This window comes from Orbicella franksi, chromosome 10, assembly GCF_964199315.1.
Source record: "Orbicella franksi chromosome 10, jaOrbFran1.1, whole genome shotgun sequence".
In the NCBI taxonomy this organism is placed as follows: Eukaryota; Metazoa; Cnidaria; class Anthozoa; order Scleractinia; family Merulinidae; genus Orbicella; species Orbicella franksi.
Window position 1 is genome coordinate 14,488,775 of NC_138154.1, and position 17,253 is coordinate 14,506,027.

The 17,253-nt window shown below is 39.9% G+C and overlaps 1 protein-coding gene across 1 annotated transcript; it reads left to right on the forward strand.

Moving 5' to 3' along the window:
* The first annotated feature begins 488 nt into the window (after positions 1-488).
* On the forward strand, positions 489-11,337 carry LOC145500357 (beta-1,4-N-acetylgalactosaminyltransferase 3-like). Its single transcript, XM_081479871.1, has 4 exons — positions 489-1,624; positions 6,866-7,385; positions 8,231-8,375; positions 10,541-11,337. The coding sequence occupies exons 1-4, from the start codon at positions 489-491 to the stop codon at positions 10,687-10,689; spliced, it is 1,950 nt and encodes a 649-aa protein (XP_081335997.1). The 3' UTR covers positions 10,690-11,337.
* The last annotated feature ends 5,916 nt before the right edge of the window (positions 11,338-17,253 follow it).

Below are 17,253 nucleotides of genomic sequence, written 5' to 3' on the forward strand. Positions count from 1 at the left end.
TCACACCAGTTTACATCCGGGCGTGTGACTTTTTCTTGAACGAGAGACAATTGCCATCTCATCTACATACCTAAGGTCGTGAAATGCATATTACCATTAGTAAGGTTCTTTATGTGGAAAAGCTCTAATGTTTTGCAGGTTGAAACTTTACAATTACTGTAATGCACGAGTTATGGTCGTTTGTTTGAATAAGAACTGATCAGTTGAATGTTGGCGCTACTAGGTTAATGTTATGCTGTACAGGTGACTATGACAACGCCTATAGAAAACTTTGGCGGCTAACTGATTTGCATAGAATCGCGTCAAAACTGCGACAATATCTACAGTGGGAGATTGACTTTGTATGAGAGCTTTTGTCGACACTCCACTTGCTCAGCCAAAAATGTCCGAAATTATCGAGTTCAGTTCAGTGTAAAGGGGTGTACACAGGTGTTAGTGAAGGTAAAGCGGGATTCCACCGACCTTCTTCACTCTGTTTGAAATAAAAGATGGTTGGAAGACGGACGATCTTCGCGCTCGTGTATCGGTTTTACCTTCGCCATGGCTCTTTTTGGTTGCCTGTACTCTCCCGAAGACGGAGAAGACCGCTCAAGCTTCTGGTAATAATACTGTCTTGTTGTTTGATTTTCTTTTTTGCTCCTGTTTTATTCAAAAAGAACAGTGTTAGTTATTCAAGAAGAACTAGTGTCTTCTTCACTGCTGAATCTGGTGTAAATTTCACTGGCGAGGAACAAAATTCCACGGATGCAAGTGAAGAAGGAAGAAAAGGTCAACTAAGAGTCTCCATCTGGCGCGATTTGTGCGGCGACGAAGTGAAAGTGTTGAGAAACTCGCCATTTTATCCCAGTTATCCAAGCGAGAAGAAGTTCATTCGTGAGTTTTCCGAGTTTCAAATCGAGGACAACAAAACGGAATACGGTCAAACGATAGTTGGTTTCCTAAACCCTGCAAGGAATGGATCATATCGCTTTGCGATAGCCTCCGATGATTCATCAGAGTTGTGGCTCAGTCCAAGCGAAAATCCCGATGAGAAACAGCTAATTGCCAGTGTGTTTATTGAGGGCGCTGCAAGTTGGACGAAAAAGAACGAGCTAAATAAATACCCTAATCAAATTTCGAGCGACATAAATCTTCGCAAAGGAAGTCAATATTACATCGAAGTCATTCATAAACAAGGCAAAGGCCTCGGATTTGTGCAAGTTTTTTGGTCAAATCCTGGCGTCACAGACTTTAAACTGATCAGCTCTGAATACCTATCGCTATGTTCCGATGATGTCGTGGTTTCCCCAAAACAGGATGCCATGAACCAACTACTTGCTGAGCGTCTTGCAATCTCACAGATAGCATGGCAAAAGTACTCGAGCTTTTTCGCTCTTCCTTTGATTAGCGAAGTAGGTTATCTTCCACAATGCACGTACAAGTCAAGTCAAGTTGTTTCCAAAGACAAGATCGACAAATACAATGGGGTTTACCTAGTTTATCTATCCAACGTGTTCCCTCAAGATGATACTTTTATGGGAAGCAAAGGAAGAGTGTGGTCCTGGAGTAACAGAGTCGCTGATGGAGAAATAATACAATCAGTGGTGGACAAGATGATTGCTGCCCTTTACAGGAAAACTGCCAAGTAAGTGAAAGTTTTGAAATTATTATTGCCAAAACAACAACAATCCCTCGATGGTGTACAGATTAATTTATAAATAAAGTAAGGCTAGACAAACTGCCCGTCAGCTGAGCTGTTTATTTGTAGTCATTTGTAGCTATTTGCACGCTATAGCTGGTTTTCACATGACGTCACTAAAATTCAAACAACGAAACTATTGATCTTCCTTAGATTTTACTTTAATGATGTATAAGAGCAGCTGAAAACTAACATTCATACAAATTTTCGCTCCGAACGGGTTCTTGGTTTTGTGATACACTACGCTTGAATTTCTAAGCTTTTGCGTGACGCGGCATTTACATGATGGCCTAGAGAGCTGTCATGATGGTCAAAAAAGTTACTTATTTCGGGGAACTTGGCTATCTGAACAGTTCATGTCTGAAAAAAAGTATTAATTTAATGTTTTAGTGTTTCCGAGGGATAAATTCACGCTTTTGTAGCAAAACTCAGTGACAGATGTTTCTGGTGGTTTCCGGCCGCCATGTTGGTGCTCATACGGATGGGCACCAGCATGGCGTCTCGATACAAATCTCTGTAAATTTGGGTAAAAAATTTCTTCGCATATCTCGCATAAGAAAAATTGCTGTGACCAGAATTTTGGCGAGAGTCTTTGCATATTTACCTTATGGGATTCCGATTGTGAGACGATGTTCTGTGAGCTATTTTTGAGCTTATTCGTTTAACCGACACATGGTCATTTTAAAACAATGCCATTTAGATTTTCTCGCAAGGCTATCTTTATTCTGGAACTCAATTAAAGTCAAAGACAAAAAGCCGTGAATCACTTTGATTTGACTTTGACAGGTCCATTGTGTAGCAACCAAACAGAAAAAGCCGCAAACAAAACAAAAAATTAACGGTGTCTCTATCGGTCATGAAACCACACTTCGATCGTTCGTCCCTCCGAAAAATGGCTGTTACTCTGTAGTTGTATAATTAATAATCTAATCTGTTCTCTTTATGCAAGCAAACTGGAAACTCGAAAGACTTTAAATGACGTCTGGTTCAAACCTGTACGCGCGGACTTGCAGTCTGAGGCTACAAAACCAGCTCCTCTATAATTAACTTCATCCGCTGCAAATCTACACGCGAACAAATTATTTCTGCACGTATTGGTCTTGGGGGTACGAATTGAACAAGACTTAAACTTCTTATAAACCTTATAATTTTGTAAGGTAATAAGTTATAAGTTTTATAGGTTTACTCTCGACATTCCATCTTTCGACATGCTATGTAAACAGCTGAAAGACCGTTTACCTGTGAAACTGGCGCTTTTTCCGGTTATTAGCGGAACAAAATGATGACAAGTATATGATAATTACTGACCTCAAATGAATGAAGAAGATTGTGGACTCCCGATTTACGAGATAATTCAAACCATTTTAGTGTAGTCGATCGACTCTCGAGAGTGACTTCCGGTCAGGGCCGCTACCGCTCAGTTACATGTAATATTTGAAAGATGTAAACATTCAAAGCAGTCGATTTATCCCTCACAGAATGTTTTCTTGATGTTCCTAGCCTTAGTATGATGTCAAGTAAATCCATCTTTCATGACTAAAAATTGAGTTTGACCTAGCCTCTTCCGGGCGTTCAGTTAGTTGGGACGCAGCGCGAAAATTAGCGCGCGAAAATTAGCGCGCGAAAATAAAGAGTGCGGTGAGAGGACGCGAAGAAAATAAAAATCCAAACAACCTAAAAGTTACGGTTTTGAAATAAGTTAGTAAAAACCTCCTCCCTGACAAAGTTTGAGAAAATCTATTTTTTCTATCCTGCATAAGTGTCGCTCTGAAATTGAGATTGGATGATTTAAACTACAACTTTGAATCTGATTGGTTGATTTAAACTACAACTTTGAATCTGATTGGTTGATTAAAACTACAACTTTGAATATGATTGGCTTATTGAACTGATAACAAGCGTACTGTCCGAGAAAAAAACTGTCCGATAACAACTTGGCAAGTGAATTAGTGGAAAATAGGAGTTTTTTAGCCCAATAACAATCGAGGAAAGGTTCGGGAAAACCGAGAGTAAAAAGCAAAATAAATAAAGAGTAAAATATTCTCTTTTTGTAAGTAATATGCAACTACATGTAATAATGTGCGATACCGACCATACGCGAGATTTTCCTAAACTAAAATTTAAAGATAACCGTATTGTGCACCAGAATTAAGGCTTTCAGTAAATAAACCGATTCATTTTTTCCCAAGAGGGCACGGTAACGAATCCTGCAATCTGATTGGTTCTTAGCGCGCTCCGGATATTCCTATCTCTGACCACGGTCACGGTAACGGCGGGAAACAGCGCGGGTGAAATTGTCGTGTTGGTCAATTTTCGTGAGTGAAAAGCGGTAATGATCACTCTTTGCCCTTTTTACACTTTCATCGACGATTAATCAACGCAAGCTTATCCCTATTCACTTTAAAATGGCAAGGAAAGTCAGCGTAAGTAAATTCAATTGAGTATATTTTGAAGTTGTGAGAGTTTGTTTGGTTGTTTGTAGCTCGGCGCTGTAATGGCACGTAATATTGTATTGTACAATACTGTACAATTTTAAGCAAAAAATGAGTCTATTGTAGTCGAGTTCACCTTTCTGATCGTTGTTGTATTTAAGTTACTTTCTGTGGAATACACTTACCGGATTTCCTCGCTTTGTGCTACTCAATTTACGGTAGAAAGGTCTGATTTAGAGTGATTCGCAATCACTGATAGAAATTGTTTTTGTAGTAAAACTTCAAATTTGCACGAGCTTTCACTCCGGTAAAACAGTTTTTGAGAACTTAACTGGTGAACTAGATGCAACTAACATAAAGTAGTTCGAAGTAAACCCGTTCTTTAATACGTCTTTCTTTGTCTAGTATCTGAGTTAGCCGCTCGTTCGCTCGTTAGATTTTTTTTTACGATGGTTTGTAGACCGCACGTAAGCCAATTCAATGTTGCCTATACAAACCCACTTGCAAACCATTTTATCGCAGGAAAAAAATTAAATATGTTATTTGCCGGCTTAGGGTTGGTCCGTATAGCGAAAAACTGTGACCTTGGCCTTGAAAATGCTTTTAAGACCTCGGTCACAGTTTTTCACTATACGGGCCTCCCAGCTGGCAAATAGCTATGTACTTATTGACTGAATGGGAGGGCCGGAGGGGAAAATATTTGACTCGCCTGCGCGAGGTCCGCACGTACAAATATTTTCCCCTCCGGCCCGGCCTAACTCAGTCAAAAGCATTTTATCATATGACCACCTAGTGTTGAAAATTTTGAGAATTCTGTTTAAATCTAAATAGGATGTCGCGCGCGGAACAACTTCAAAAAAGATTCTACAATAAAAACTTGTCATTCATTCCTTCGCGTCGAACAAGAAACACACAATTCATCGAAAAACACGACTCGTTTTCTCGTGTTCGTTTTTCAATCTAAGTCCAAAATTACAATTCATGCTAACGGGATTGGCTAACCTGTTTAAAAAGCCAACGGAAAGTTGACATAAAGCTGTCAAAAGTATGTCAAAACCATCAAAAACTTTCGCTTTCGAAACAACTTTCGCTTCATGCTTCAATAAAATGTCGGCGTCGTTTGAAGCTATTTGTCGACCTCTTGGATTCTCTTGAACAAGGGAGTACCAGCAACTGAATATTAATGACACCGATGTAGGTTTGCCTTGGTCGCTTGAATTTCCACTACACAGCAAAGCCAGCAAAGTCAGCAAACCCAGGCACTGTTTGGGAGAACCTACATCAGCAAAGGAAGGGTTATCCTGGGGAAATATTCGATTATTATTATTATTATTACTATTATTATTATTATTATTATTATTATAATTATTATTATTATTATTACCAAAAGCAAGCTACATACATGTGCATTTGTTTAGAGAACCGATAAGTTCACTAAATTCTCTGCACTCGTTGTCATTGATAATAGTGTGGTAACTGGCTTTCACGTTTGTACTGAATGTCAGTGACCATTAGTAGAAGACAAAGTTGGAATTTTTGTTTCTAGCTGATCGCCTTCCTGATCTAGTTGAAACTTGCGGAGTGTCATCCTCTAGTTGAATCTCATCGTCCTCCTCGGTAGTCCTATTGTCACCACTGTCGAGGGACTCCACTAGAAGACAGTAGTAAAAATCATCGTCAAGAAAAAATTGTATCGTCTTCTTTCTTATGTGGTAATAGATGTCCAACAGTAGCAATTAAATAATGAAAGAATGAAAGATGCGAATGCAGCCATAACACTACTGGAAAAATGACCTGAAAAAATTTCAGGCTGTGAACGGAATTCGAGCCGACGACCTTTGCGTGTCACTCGTTCGCTGCGCTCACTCGTGAGATATCGAGTTGAACACTCGAAGATAAAAAAAATTGTATATTGCGTATTAGCCAATCAGAACGCGCGCTTCTCTAAAGCTACGTTGTAATGGATTACCATGCACGCTTACGTATACTGAGTTGATAGCGCGACTTTGATCAAGCTATGTTGTAACTCGGTTTCACAGATCACATTATTTTCATGTAATTATTTTGTTTTCATGCAAGAGTAGATCAACTTCTCCTGTTTTCAAGCTATATCCTTGTGGATTATTCTTGATTCAGTTTTTGTACCTGTATTTACGTTATTTTGGGGACTGATGTCATATTGTTTGAGAAGTTCATTAATTACAAAAATGATGGTCTGTGATAAAAATACAGAACATTTAGCTGGGTAAGCGGAGTTCATATTCCTTTGTTTGCATGACACAACTCACAAACCTTCACCATGCCGGACTCATCACTTTGTAAAGGGTTTAATTCGAATTCATCTGTGCAGTGTAATTACCTTACGAGCGACCCAAAGGCTTACCTCAAGTTCGCTTCGAAACATGTTCGAACACGAGAATTAAAACAAACGAAGCCAAACAAATACCTGAAATACGAATTTTTTGTATTAAGAACCTGATGTTTGACTTCTTTAGGTTTCTGCTTGCCTTGCCTGCCTGCTTGCCTACCTGTTAGCATGCCTTCCCGACCTTGCTTGCTCGACTTGACTAAAAGACAGACCAACCGATCGAAGGACGGACGGACACACCGACCAACTGACTGACCGACACACCGATCGACCGACCCACCACATACTGACCGACCGACCGACCGATTGATCGACCAACCGACCGACCGACCTGCTGACCGACCGACTGAGTGATTAATGACTTAATTTTTCTCATTTCTCTTCCAGGGATTTCTTTTTAAAGCGAATTTACAGAGTAACGCAGAAGTCTGATCCAGTTTATGGTGATCGCTTCTCTGTCGACGTGGAACTTGGTTTACAGCATAGTAAGAAATCATTTCGCTTGTCAGAACACGTCTATCAGAAGAAGGGAAGTGACGAGTTGTGTTTTCCAGAAGGAATCAACTGGAACAGCGAAGCCATGGTGTACTTCATACTTACTGTCAAAGACCAGGGAAGATGGGTCTACCATTTTATCAATGAACTCACTGTTGCCAGCTTATTAACCGGTGATACGAACTTTCACGTAGTTGTTGCCGACTTTGAAAGCCAGGATATTGATATGGCTGAAGCTTTTAACACTTCTCTGTTCCGCAGCAGACACACCATTGTTAACATGACGGGTAAATTTTACAAGACACTCGCGCTAAACGAGGCTGTGGCACGTGTTCCAAGCGAGCATGATATACTGTTTCTGTATGATCTTCACATCGATGTGCCCGTAGACATTGTGGACAGCGTCAGAAAGGTAATAAAGTGCAAATGTAATTACATTAGAAGCAGGCTCTGTAAGAGTCTTCAGCAATGTTAGCGAACAGGTCGAATGCGTGACCTAAGAGGGTACGAAAGCACGGCCCACTAGGAAAAGAGAGAGGGTGTGGGAACCAGGGGTTGCCTCACTAGTGTCATGTTTTTTCCAACGTCTCCTCCTCATGTCACGCTTTTTCAAGTTGTGCGCAGTGTTCGATGATCTTCTCCATTGTTCTCTGAGATTGCTCATAGTTTTTAATGGATTGATGAACTGAACTAAGACAGGGCGTGTTCGGTGTTTTCTGTGTAGAATAAACATTTTACTTAGTGTGAATAAATGTTCCTAGTTTCTGTAAGTGTATGGAGGAGGAGGAGGAAGCGCCTGCAAGAACATTTGCTCTCCACCAGGCTCCTCATGGTGAATGCAGACCTCAACAAGTCAAGTAAAATCATGTCTGAGCATATCTACAGTGTATTGGACAACTGCTAGAGAACAAGTGTAGAACTGAAAGAGGCCTGTAAATAAGAATGCTGATGACGATGCTACAGGGCACTTGGAACTATCCCGCTACTGATTGGCTGGAAAAAAAAAGTAATCATTGCAGATCTCTCGTTAAGGAGAGCAGACGTATTAGAGGCTCGGGTACAAAGATTCTCGGATAAGCGTAAACGTAAACTACAGTGATAGGATTTACTCTGTATGGGTCCGCTTGTTTACTGTAATTCACCAGTCAGATGGTGCTATTGGTGCTAGCCTTCTCTATGTCCCTTATGTACTTTGACTCGAAATCCTTGTGCCACTACTACATGCTCAACGTTATCTGTTTGTCATTCATCTTTCAGAACACCGTTGAGGGACGAATTGCCTATTTCCCTGTGGTTGGTCGTTTAGATTGTGACAGCTCGTCTACTGAACACAGAGGCTTCTGGGAACTTGAAGGGTTTGGCTTGCTTGGTATATACAAGTCTGACTGGACAAAGATTGGAGGTAAGTGGAACTAAGTTTTTTTAAGAACGTGATCAGAAGAACAAACTAATGATCTCGATGCCGGACAAAGCTTGAACTGCAATATTACCACAATGCAAAGCCTCTAACCGACTAACGAGATATGACAAACATGTTTTTCTCCTGATAAAGTTCCTGACGACGGTTAAACACTTTGTTCGCGGCTTGAAAAACTTGACTGATTGATTGAATGATTGATTGACAACTTTATTTACACACGGTAAAAATTCCTTCGGCACAATTTAAAAGTATAATACCTAAGTCTGCCTAGATAAATTAACTAATAATTAATATAGCATCATAAGAATAAAAACCTATTATTGCTATTATCAATTGAGCAGACAAAAAACCCATGTTTTATCAGAGTATAAAACAGAAAAAAAGCGTGTTTTATTGATTTGCGCGTATAAAATCTATATCATGATGCAAATAAAGAAGCCTAAGCCGTGTATTACACTGTGATAAAACACGACGGGCATTTGAGAAGACGAGGGTAATGTAGAAAACACTCGCCTGCGGCTCGTGTTTTCTACATTTCTCGAGTGTTCTCAAATGTCTGGAATCCAAATTCAACCGTTTTTCTGCGTTCTGGTCTGCTTGTCGTACGTTGTCTTTTTTTTGTGGGCGTGGCACAGCCGAATAATGAACGACTTAACACAGTTCGATACTTATGCCATCTCGGACGAATTGCAAATTGAAAAAATATCACTCGCCCAAGGCCCCAGCAAAATAAAAGCAGTTTGGAGGCCGAAGGGGGGAGGTGGGGGGGGGGGGAGGTGGAGGTGCTGGCGGTTTGTTGGTGTGCTTGCATGAATGTCGAAAGATCTCGAAAATTTTGTTGCTGGTTGCTCAAAGACAGGACGAAATTAGAAAATAAAAGTGCACTGAAAACAAGAAAGACTCTATGTGGGCAGTGGCTTGTGCATTGTTTTGGGTTGAAGGGAAAATATTGACATTTGATTTACTCCCACATTGCCTTTCTCCTACACGGAATAAAAGTGGATTCTGATGAGCTGTTTATTGCAGCCTGACACAGTAATACTGAACTAACAAAATTCTTTTAGAAACTTAGAGAATTTGTTTCCCTGCTAGCAGAGGCTCTTTTCCTGGTGTTCGCTGACGGGAGAAAAGAGACCTCTACCACGGGTCGAAAGTGGCTATTTTGAGCATGCTCCGCGGCTTAGCGACCGAGCCATCACGTGATGTTCATAGCGCGTGACGAAAATAAAACCTTTCACTCAAACTGGCTCGAAAAACCCACGCAGATGGCGCTCTATGTCCCACACCCCGGTTAACTCACTGTGTAGAAAACAAAGGAAAATATCGACTAGATCGCCAAAACGCGCTTAAAAAAGTACAAAAATCATCTAGAGATAATTGTTGTCTGAACTGTGGTATTAACTTCAAGTTATCTGGACAGGAAAGCTTTTCAACCCAACCACAACTGCAGAACTCAAAGAAAATTTAATAGTCCGTCTCGGAGAGTCGCCAGATTTTTCCTTGTCATCCCGACGGGTTTGCAAATGCTGTAAACGAAAGGTGAACTCAGTTATAAAGAGAACATTGATTCTCGAACAAGACAAAACATTTCTCATCGACAAACAACCACAACAAGTGGGTTAGATGGCAGAATTTTCACCTTTTCCGTTCGTACAACTAGTACAGCAATCTGGTAGATGAGAGTTTTCCCATGCCCGGTCGACAAGCACGCAAACGTGTCTCGCCCGTTTAAAAGGGCTTTCAAATGCTCGTCACTCAATTTTTTTATTTTTCCATCGTCGAGTTTATCCAAAACGGAAGAACGCAAACTTGTGACTCTTTAAGATTAAACTCTTTCGAGCACGTCGATGAGCACGCCATGCACTGTGGGCTCAATAAATGACAGCGAAATTAATGTAAAGAAATGCGCGAGACGCAACGGGCTCAAGTTGTGGTCAGCGAACAACGCAAGGAGCATGCGTTTTAAATAGAGCCGTCCAAGACTGTGGATGGCGGTTAAATCAAAGCCATTTTCGACCCATGGCAGATGTCTCTTTTCTCCCGTCAACGAACACCCGGAAAAGAATCTCTGCTAGCAGGGAAAGAATTTGCTGGTATGAACATTTAGTTGTACAACTCTGATTTATTTTTGCTCTGTTTGTCCAAAGGAATGAACACCGAGAAATTCAAATACAAATGGGGCGGGGAGGACTGGGATCTACTGGACCGTGTTTTGAACGCCAAGTTGGAAGTGGAACGAATCAAGTACCCAGGCCTCTATCATCATTATCACAGTAAACAAAAAAAATGGAATTAAAGATATTTTTTATTTGTTTTATGGAATCTACACGAGATCATGATATGGAAATAGAAAAAGAAAATGGATCTCTTTGTTATTTCACCGCGATTTAGACGTCTGAAAATGGGAGATTTTACTTCCGGTTAGGTCAGAAACCGCAGGGGGTTACGACCTGGGACTAGTCTGGCTGTGACGTTAAAACAAGAACGTACTTCGACATATTTTTCCAACCAAAATAATAGAAACGAAACAAACAAACAAACAAAAAATGTGAAATAAACTAGGAATTAGGCAATCAAGCGTAATTCCAATTTTGATTCAAATTTGTAAACATTCACCATTATTACGAAAGATATGTAGACGCGGTGTAAAAAAAAACGATATCCATTTTCTCTTTCGATTTCTTTATTATGATCTCGTTTAGATTCCATAAAACAAATAAAAAGTATCTGTCACAGTGATACACTTTTAAAACGCTTGGTGTAGCCGCGCCTGGAATGTTTGTAGCGCGCCTCCTATGCGAAGTTGCTTTACCTGGCCTACGTACCGCCTCACCAAGTTGAAAAATATCGGTTTAAATTCTCACATCATACTGCGACTACTTAACGGTTTTAAAAGGTGTTGTGTAAGGTTTAAGATTAAAGATTGTGAATATCGCTTTCTTTTTTTTTAAATTTAACTTTATTTGTTTTCTGCATTACTATAATCAATATCTTTGCGCCGCCATGTTATATTCTCCATTGTTACATTCAGTACTAGGGTAGATGTGTTATCTCAATAGAATGGTCGTAAAATTACATGCAACTATCTTCGATGTTTCTTTCCACGAGCCAGATATGCTACCAAACAGTTTTTTATCTATCGTTTGAGTGCCTTTTGAGTTGTTGGTAGCATAAAGCCAGTCAATTGCTAAGGTCTTTACAAAATTAAATTGACAGATAGTAAATGTATGATCAATATGGATTCTTGCTCACCACTGTAGAGGCATTCGTCATCCGTTTAATACCATATCAATAAAGGTTATCTTTGGTGACTTTAATTCTATGGATTAGTTTAAACTGGATTTCCTTCCACTTTGTCCACTTGCAGATGTTTTATAGCGAGGTTTTTCGAGGCATACCCATCCAACTTCATTGTGTTATTCCATCTCCTTGGGCCAGACTGGCTAGCCGTGTGAATATCAGTTTGAAAAAAAAAAACTAAATGCGACGAAATCTGCATTAGACTTGATTCCAGTCACTCTTCAAACAGGATCACACCACAAGCTTATTTGTGTGAATTCATCTGAGACCATCGTGGTCATGAGGTAGCCAACAAATATTGTCTTGTTGATGGCAAATTTACATCGGTTCCTCTTTCTAAGCAGAAATGTCTCAACTTTCACTTCATAGCAAATATTCTCCTAAAACTTTGCCAGGCAGCACACACCAGGCTCACTTCAGAATCAAAACTATCACCTTCAATAGGGGAGAAGAGGGTCTCAATGGGGTGGTGGTTTTTAAGGCCAACGTTTGATATTTTGGCTTTTTTTTTCGGCCAGCGGTTAATTTATTTCCCTTAGGATTAACAAAAATCTTACTAACTAACTACCATCGATAAAAAAGTTAAAAATATGTATTGACTAATGCAAAACATATTGAAAATCCCAGACCATTTCGGACATGGCGTAGAACAGCCGGACGTCATAAATATTCATACTTCCTGAAGCATGCATTAGGGAGTTTACGAAACCACGACGGCAACGGCAACGGGAACGTCACTGAACAAAAGAATTAATGAGCAGAACAATGACTGTGCACGTGCGTTATAATTTTTGGTACATTTCTTTGCCGTCCTCTGCAAAACAACAACGTGAAATGACCAAATTTTGCGTTGTCTGGAGAACGTGAGCCACGACGGCTAATATTTCAAATTTTTATTTCAAATTTATCGCTGTGTTCCGGATTTAGTTTTGCGATAGTTTTGACAGTGATAAACAAAGTAAATGACTTTAGAGTATCGCGAGATTCGTAGGTAAAATATAAATCCATTTTTTAATGGACGTTGTCCTCGGCGTCGCCGTCGTGGTTTCGTAAACTCCCTATTGTCATAACAGTGACGCGATGAAGCGCGAAATTTGAAAGCGAACAATCTTCAGTTTAGAAGAGATGGCGTCAAAAATGGGCGAGCACCTCACTTTAATTTTCGTTTTAAATGGCTCTAGGTTGAAAAAGTCCACGCTTGTAGGCTGCGAAATGAAGACGAAATAACACCTATTTAATCGAGACGCCCAGGAGACATAAACGACTCGTAAAAACTATTGGAAACTTGAGTCAAATTGTAAATGATTTTATAGTCATTTTAAATAAGATTTCAAAAATGCTCTTTTTCTATCTTAAATTTCTAGTTTCTGGTGCAACTTTTTATGAACTTGTAACTTGCATAAGTTTCTTTTTAAAGCAAATTCAGATACTAAGCTGAAATGTCAAGAATAACGGAAAGGGATTTTCTTGGAATTCGTGTTCCTTGTATTTCTTATTACATAATGATCCCCTTTGCTCATTAATACGCATATATGCCGCTTCTCTGAGTTCATGAATCTTGCTTTAGCACCACTTTCACTGTTCCCTTGGGTGTTCAGTAATGGTTGAAAGTGTACTTTTCAGCCTGCCCGATTTTGCTGCGATCTCTAACCAACATTTGCGATTGCGGCCGACCGTCAAACTCGGAAGCTATTATCAGAGTGACCAAATTCATTTCAAGTGGCACTCAGAGTACGGCGTGGTCCTGTGCAGATAGATATTTGAAATTGTAACTAGCTTTGCCCGTGTTCTGAGTAATCTTTCACATTCTGCTCAGAGGGAAGAGCGAGATAAGCGCTGGGAAATTTTTCTCGAGACCGCTACTGAGGCCTTTTGAACTACTGATTAATTTTTGAGCTTCAGTGAACGCGTTTATCATTGTTGGAATTAGCCTTTTGAACACCGATTTGAATGAAACATTTGCTCATTTGCCGAACAGAAAATAAACATAAATCAGAGTGTAAGACTTGGATCAACGATATGTCACTACAATTTGTCCAGCACCGCATAAAAGGAAACTATGAGAAGTCGGTGCCTTTTCAAGGACTGTTAAACAGCACACATTTGCAAGTCTTTGCAAATTTCTCGATCTGCTAACAATGGCTGGGGAGAGACATAAAGCGTACGGATATCACAATACTGAAAACTTATAGCGCTCGTTTCTTTTCTGTGCAGAATCTCTTACGATACTGGTTGCTCTAAATATGATGTAAATGGTGAACAACTAGTTTGTCTAAAAGACATAATTATATCTTGCAAGTGAAGAATTATTGTTGACTATAAAAACGCAAGAACAAAAGGATCATTCAAGTGTTTTGTTTGTCATTCGCGCGTCAAAGCGTACGACAATTTGAAATTCTCTTAGAGTGATTTCAGTTCTATATTATAGAACACAAGTAATTACGATTTTCACCAACTTCCAAACTTGAGCGGGAGAGCGCACTTAGTCTTCGGTTCGCGAGCGCATTTAACTGCCAGTATCGTGCAAATAATTAAGATACAGGGTTAAGTACCAAATGATCATATGATCGTAATAAGTAAAGCTTTTTGAAGCGATCGAGGAACTCTATTGTCTGTTGACTGCTTGTAACGTTGATGGACTGGTCTTCGCAACCGCAAGAAATTATGGGTAAATTTGCATTTGTATGGATAAACCGCAACCAATTACAGTTCATCGAAAATCCACGTGGGAGCTTCAGTGAGACAAAAGTAATTTATGCCAGTAAGTAAGTAACAAAATTATACAACGCTTAAGAGTGGCATACCATGGAATATCACTCGAATCACTTGTATTTTCACGGAATACTCACAAGTCTTTATTATTTTACACCATGCCATAAAAAGACAGTGGCAAACACAGTCAATGCAGCTGACGATGGGAAGGATGGGTGCAAGCAGTATGAGTTCTGAAAAACCCATTTCGGAGAAACTGATAAATAGTACTGTATTGTATTGTACTGTTAGCGTTTACAAGGAAAATACTGTAAAGTATCGCACGGACCTCGCCTTACAGATTGCGTGCCGCGTTTAGCATATGCTTGAGTTTTCATTCTGTGTAATTACGATACGGGCCTAAGCCAACTATTCATTCGGCATATTCATATGAAAACATAACACTGAAAAACCGACATTTCTAATTAGTGTCGCGTTTAAGGGCCCATTACCTGATCTTTTTGTAGACTGCGAGCAGTCTCTCTTTTCCTCGAAAACAGCGGGGAAGAACGTGAAACAAGTAAGCGTGCTAGCGTGACTGTGAGCGTGACGTGCGAGCGGCGATGCCGCGAGCCGCTAGTAGCGGGGGCGTCGGAAGACGAGCAAAAAGAGAGACTGCACTGGTTTCATACAACGATTTGGATGCTACTTTTACAGGTCGCATCAATAACACCTCCGCCCCGTTTTGAATATGACACTCCGGTGTCTAATTCCTTACGCGAAGCTATATCCGATAAGAGGTGATGAATTGTTCGACAGATTGCAACTGAAACCAGGCAAATGACCTCTCAAAAATGTTTATACGGCTCTGTCAAACGGCTCTACTCTGCTTTTAAGTCTTCCTAATAACACAGTCCTTCAAAAACCAGTGTGAAGCATAAAACTAATAAAAGGTCGCAAGATCGAAGTTCAAAATAGAGCGGCAAATGTTATGAACCGTAGGAGTCGCACCTTAGGAGACAAACATTACAACAGAGCTTGGGCGTGCGCTGCATGTCACTTATAAAGCCGGGTTACTGACAGATGTGCGTCATAACTTCCTAGACCGACCAATAGAATTACTCCGTCACCAGAGTGCCGGGCATCCAAATCACGGTTGTATGAAACCAGTGCAGTCTCTCTTTTCGCTCGTCTTCCGATGCCCGCGCTACTAGCGACTCGCGGTACGGCTACTTGCAATCTTTTTGAGCCGACGACAAGGAAAATTTATTTTTATCCAGCCTCGTCATTCTTTGTTACTTCAGAGTTATTTCTCGTGTTTTAACCTTTTCGTGATCAGTTACACCAGTAATGACGTCATGAGGTCACGCCCATGGTCAAGTGACTAATTCCGAAAAAAATGTAAAGGCTTCCAGGCATATTACTGTATCGGGAGTTTTTTTTCGTTGATTTAAGCTTTCATTTTTAATCCTCATTACGCTATGCATAGGTAAGATATGGGGAGAATTTCAAAATATTACAAAATTCGTAATTTTCTGAAAAAGGCGCGATTTCACAAAAGGGTTCCAACTTTAGCTTGAATCGTAGCTCGTCGAAAAATGTTGGATTTAAAAAAATCTGTGTTTCCTTTAGCATTTAAAAAGTGGCCCCGAAGTTATCCTATCAACGCTCGCCCAGTTCACACTGCCAGCGGCACTTCGATAAGATCAAACGAAGCACACGAAAGCCTAATGGAAAAAGTTTTTCTTTTTCTTTTGCGCTTGTTCTTCTGTTTTTCTCTTATTTTGTTTTTGGTTACATATACTTGTTTACTTAGCATTGTGTGAAACACACACAAAAAAATTCCAAAATGTAACCGAGTTTGCAGGCCACTGAATTGTTTAAAACAGTCTTGCGCTAAGGCTGACTTAAGTCACCGGAAGTGAAATTTCACCTCGCTTATTAGACCCTTAAACTTATGATGACCAAAGTCTTCAGCATCAGCGTTTTCTGGTTATCGGTAGGGTAATATGTTGTTTATCTGTTTCGATTGGTGTTTCAGCTTTAACGGAAAACAGAAATATTCCAAAATTAAGTATACTAGTCAAAGTAGGTTAGTACCTAGTTTGTAGCGGAGCTCTTGCGTGCCGAAAGCGCGCAAGTGCAGCCCTATACGCTAAAAAATTTGGTTACTCGTATGGAATCTATTTGTTTTATATAACAAAGAAACAAAATATGTAAATGACGTCATCTGCACGTCTGTCCATGAATTCATCATAATGTTGAACCAATCAAAATGCGAGAGTAATGAGATCTATTATTCAAATAGGTCTGACTCGCACCATTATGACGAGAAGTCTTGTAGTTTTCTTTTGACTCGTTCCTTCCTTAGTTGTTCACTTTCGTTTGTCGAATAAAAACTAAGTTAACAGTAACCGAGGCCCACAGGATATCTTTACAATGTTCGTGATAGTATTTCCTTAAGCAGCTGTGAATCAGCGTGTCCCAAAGTTGACCGCGATGGTCGAATTTTTAACAACCAGCTTTACTTGTGAACCAGTGAACCAGTTGAAAAATAAATAACGTTTAATGGTTTTCTTTTCATGAAAATCCCTGACTACTTTTAACAAATTGACCTCAGTTTTTCATGCGTCTATCCTGTTATTGATCATGAATTTCGTCATAGCATTGTCAAAGTAGCTGCGGATCCACGAGGCGATAGCCGAGTGGATCCGCAGCTACTTTGACAATGCTATGACGAAATTCATTGTCAATAACAGGACAGACGCATTAAAAACTGACATTAATTTGTTTTTTTGCGATAACAAATTGTCAAATTGCCCGCTCTCACCCGTTGATACATCGCATAAATTATAAATTCATGTGTCTG